Source organism: Leuciscus leuciscus, assembly GCF_965113295.1.
Source record: "Leuciscus leuciscus genome assembly, chromosome: 16".
Classification (NCBI taxonomy): domain Eukaryota; kingdom Metazoa; phylum Chordata; class Actinopteri; order Cypriniformes; family Leuciscidae; genus Leuciscus; species Leuciscus leuciscus.
Genome location: NC_138740.1, coordinates 7121352 through 7124234, shown reverse-complemented (window position 1 = coordinate 7124234; position 2883 = coordinate 7121352). Strand labels below are relative to the sequence as shown.

Below are 2883 nucleotides of genomic sequence, written 5' to 3'. Positions count from 1 at the left end.
CCATAGCGTCATCGACACAATGTCTCGTTCCCTGTTCTCAGGAAACATGTTACAGTTGTAACCTGAGACGTTATAGTTATCATCTTTAGATTAATCAAAGACTGAATTTAGTTACCTGAACCTAGATTAATCAAATCTTAACAAAGTGACCTAAACATTTTACTAGTAATCACACGTTTTATGTGTAATTTTACATGTAACGTTACAATAAATCGTAGGTATAATTTAATTATTTTCAATTTGAGTTAATACAGGTGGAGCTGGGAAAGGTGTAGTGTTTCTGAAAGCTGTAACTACAACAAATGCTGACAAAGTAATTGAAGGTTGAGCACGCAAGCTCATTGGCTACTCATACAGCAGGAACCAATCAGCTGTGCCCTACAGAGAATGATGGACCAATCAGCCTGTTTCATGACATCACTTTTTATTTGTTTTTGGGGAACTATTCCTATAAGCTTCAAGATTGACCTAAATCTTTCTAATAATACAAAAATAGCATCTTTAACTTAAATAACCAATGGGGGTGTCAGGCAACAAATTGTATTATTATTATTGCCCACAGACTCTAGTCTCATTTATTGTAGGGTTATGTTTTAGACAGGCTGTGTAAGTTTGCAACCATGTACAGTAGATGGAGATTTTAAACCTTTTTAGGAACTGTACGGTTATCCGGACCACACGTGTGTCTTTTAGTCCCGTATAGTCCGTATAGTCATCCCTGATTGGTCTTAACCCCAGTGACGGGTAGGTTTAGGGGCGGGGTTAGGGGTAGGCCATCGTGTGGTCCGGATAACCGAATAATACCCCTTTTTATTTCGGGAAGCACAAAAATAGGCTTTAGCCTTTTCACTTCAAAGTTTTCTCATAGGTTGAGACTTTTTTAAAGCATTTCTTCTTTTGTATTCATTGAAAGCATTTATTCAAAGGGGACATATATACAGATTGGTCATTTATAAAGCACTATATACATAAAGATGACTTGTCTTGACTTTTAAAACAAAGATGACTTGATGACTTCTTTCCAGTCTTCAGTCTCTCATGTTCTGGCTCAGACGTGGACAGGCTCTGATCTCTAGTGTGACGGCTTGAGTTCCTGTCAGGATGGGGTTGGACTTCAGGCTTCAGGTCAAGTCTCGAGCTCGAGCCCTCCACCGAGGACAGCAAGTATGTTATTTCCTGTCCAATACAAAGATTATATAAGCAAGTCATCTCATGAATGTTTTTTTGTTTTGTTTGTTTATTTAAAAAAAAAAGAAGCTGATTTACACAACGGAATTGAATTTTTTCTTTTGAACAATTGAACAACTGATTCTGTTTATTACCATGAAGCTGCTTTGAAACTATGTGTATTGTTTAAAACGCAATATATATATGTTTGTGTGTATATATATATATATATATATATATATATATATATATATATATATATATATATATATATATATATATATAATAATCTAAGAGAAAACTATATTTTGTTGTTGTTGGCCTGGCTGATGTTCTTACCTTCAATGCCAGGAAACCAGGTCTGGAGCTTTCTTCTGAACTCAGCCTTCTCTTCTTCAGCGTGTTTAAAGTCAGCTACTAGTGAATTAAATGTGCTTCCTGGGGAGGCAGTGGACATGAGTGCTTCCTCTTGGGACGAGTTGGGCACAGGTACTTCCTTAGGGGACACAGTGGTCACTAATGCTTTAGGTACAGGTATTCCCTGTGGGGTCCCGTCTGGCATGGGTGCTCCCGCAGGGGACTGGGCAGGCACAGGCTCTCCCTGCTGGTACCTAGCAGGAGTTGGGGCTCCTTGTGGGGCCTCCACTATTCCCCACTGGCCTGAAGTGAGCCCACACCCGTTCTTCTCAAATGATGAGCGTAAACGATCCTCTACCTCCATTATTGCCCAACACCTCCCTGCGCGGAGGGCTGTGATGAGCTCATGCTCACCTAAGGGGCTTAAGGGTTCTGTTTCTCTGGAACAGGAGGGCATGGTGGACATGCTCAGTTTGATGGATAAGCATCTTTGATGGCTGTAAGACATGTTGTTCAAAAAAAAAAGTGTATAACCGAATGGCTGTTCGTGTGCAACAGTGAACTATCTGTGAAAAACTGTGAGAGAAAGAGAGAGGGAAGAGAAGAGATGACTTAAGTACACCCAGGAGCTCCGGAAGCTGGTTGCCTTAGTTTTATAACATTCATTAAATGTATCAATCTCTTTATTTATTATTATTCTTTACAATAAGCGATATGCCCAGTGGCAGTCCATCAGAGGAAGAAAAGGAGACAAAAATGATAAAAAATTAATATAACAACGAAGTTGATGAAGTTAACTTGTGTTGTATTAAAAAAAATTCTGTATTAAAAGTGTTGTTATTATACTTTTATTTTTAAATATACTAAAGTAATTAATTATACAGTGAAATATTTGTTTAAGAACTTCGGAAACTACCTTGACTATTGACAAGTTGTGTTGGTGATCGACGTGATTATAACGCGTATCAAGACTTTATCTAGACTTTAATTATCAGCAAATATATACAAATTATTTGTCTTAGTTTTTATTTGTCAATTTATTATTATATAATTGTATAATTAAGTAGGCTATAATTATCACCAAAAAATTAATAAATATATACATATATAATATATATATATATATATATATATATAATGTCTTAAATACAAATATTTAGACATTTTATATAGATAATTATAGCCTACTTAACCCTAAAACAGGCAGCGTGACCTGAGAGTCTTTTTTGGGGCATAAGAATTTTTTTCCCCATCAAATCCTTTTTATCATTTATCACAGCCTGGTCTGTCTTGAGTATGCTGGTCACATAATTTGCTTCAAATTTTTTGTGATAAATTAGTCAGCCTGACCTAAATCCA

At 36.5% G+C, this 2883-nt stretch overlaps 1 protein-coding gene across 1 annotated transcript; it reads right to left on the bottom strand.

Annotated features, from left to right (window-relative positions):
* Positions 1-867: 867 nt before the first annotated feature.
* On the bottom strand, positions 868-1988 carry LOC309478565 (uncharacterized protein). The gene is made up of 2 exons (XM_082142181.1): positions 1507-1988; positions 868-1176 (listed from the first exon to the last, which is right to left on the bottom strand). Exons 1-2 carry the CDS (start codon positions 1979-1981, stop codon positions 1127-1129), a joined length of 525 nt encoding a protein of 174 aa, XP_081998307.1. The 5' UTR covers positions 1982-1988; the 3' UTR covers positions 868-1126.
* Positions 1989-2883: the final 895 nt, after the last annotated feature.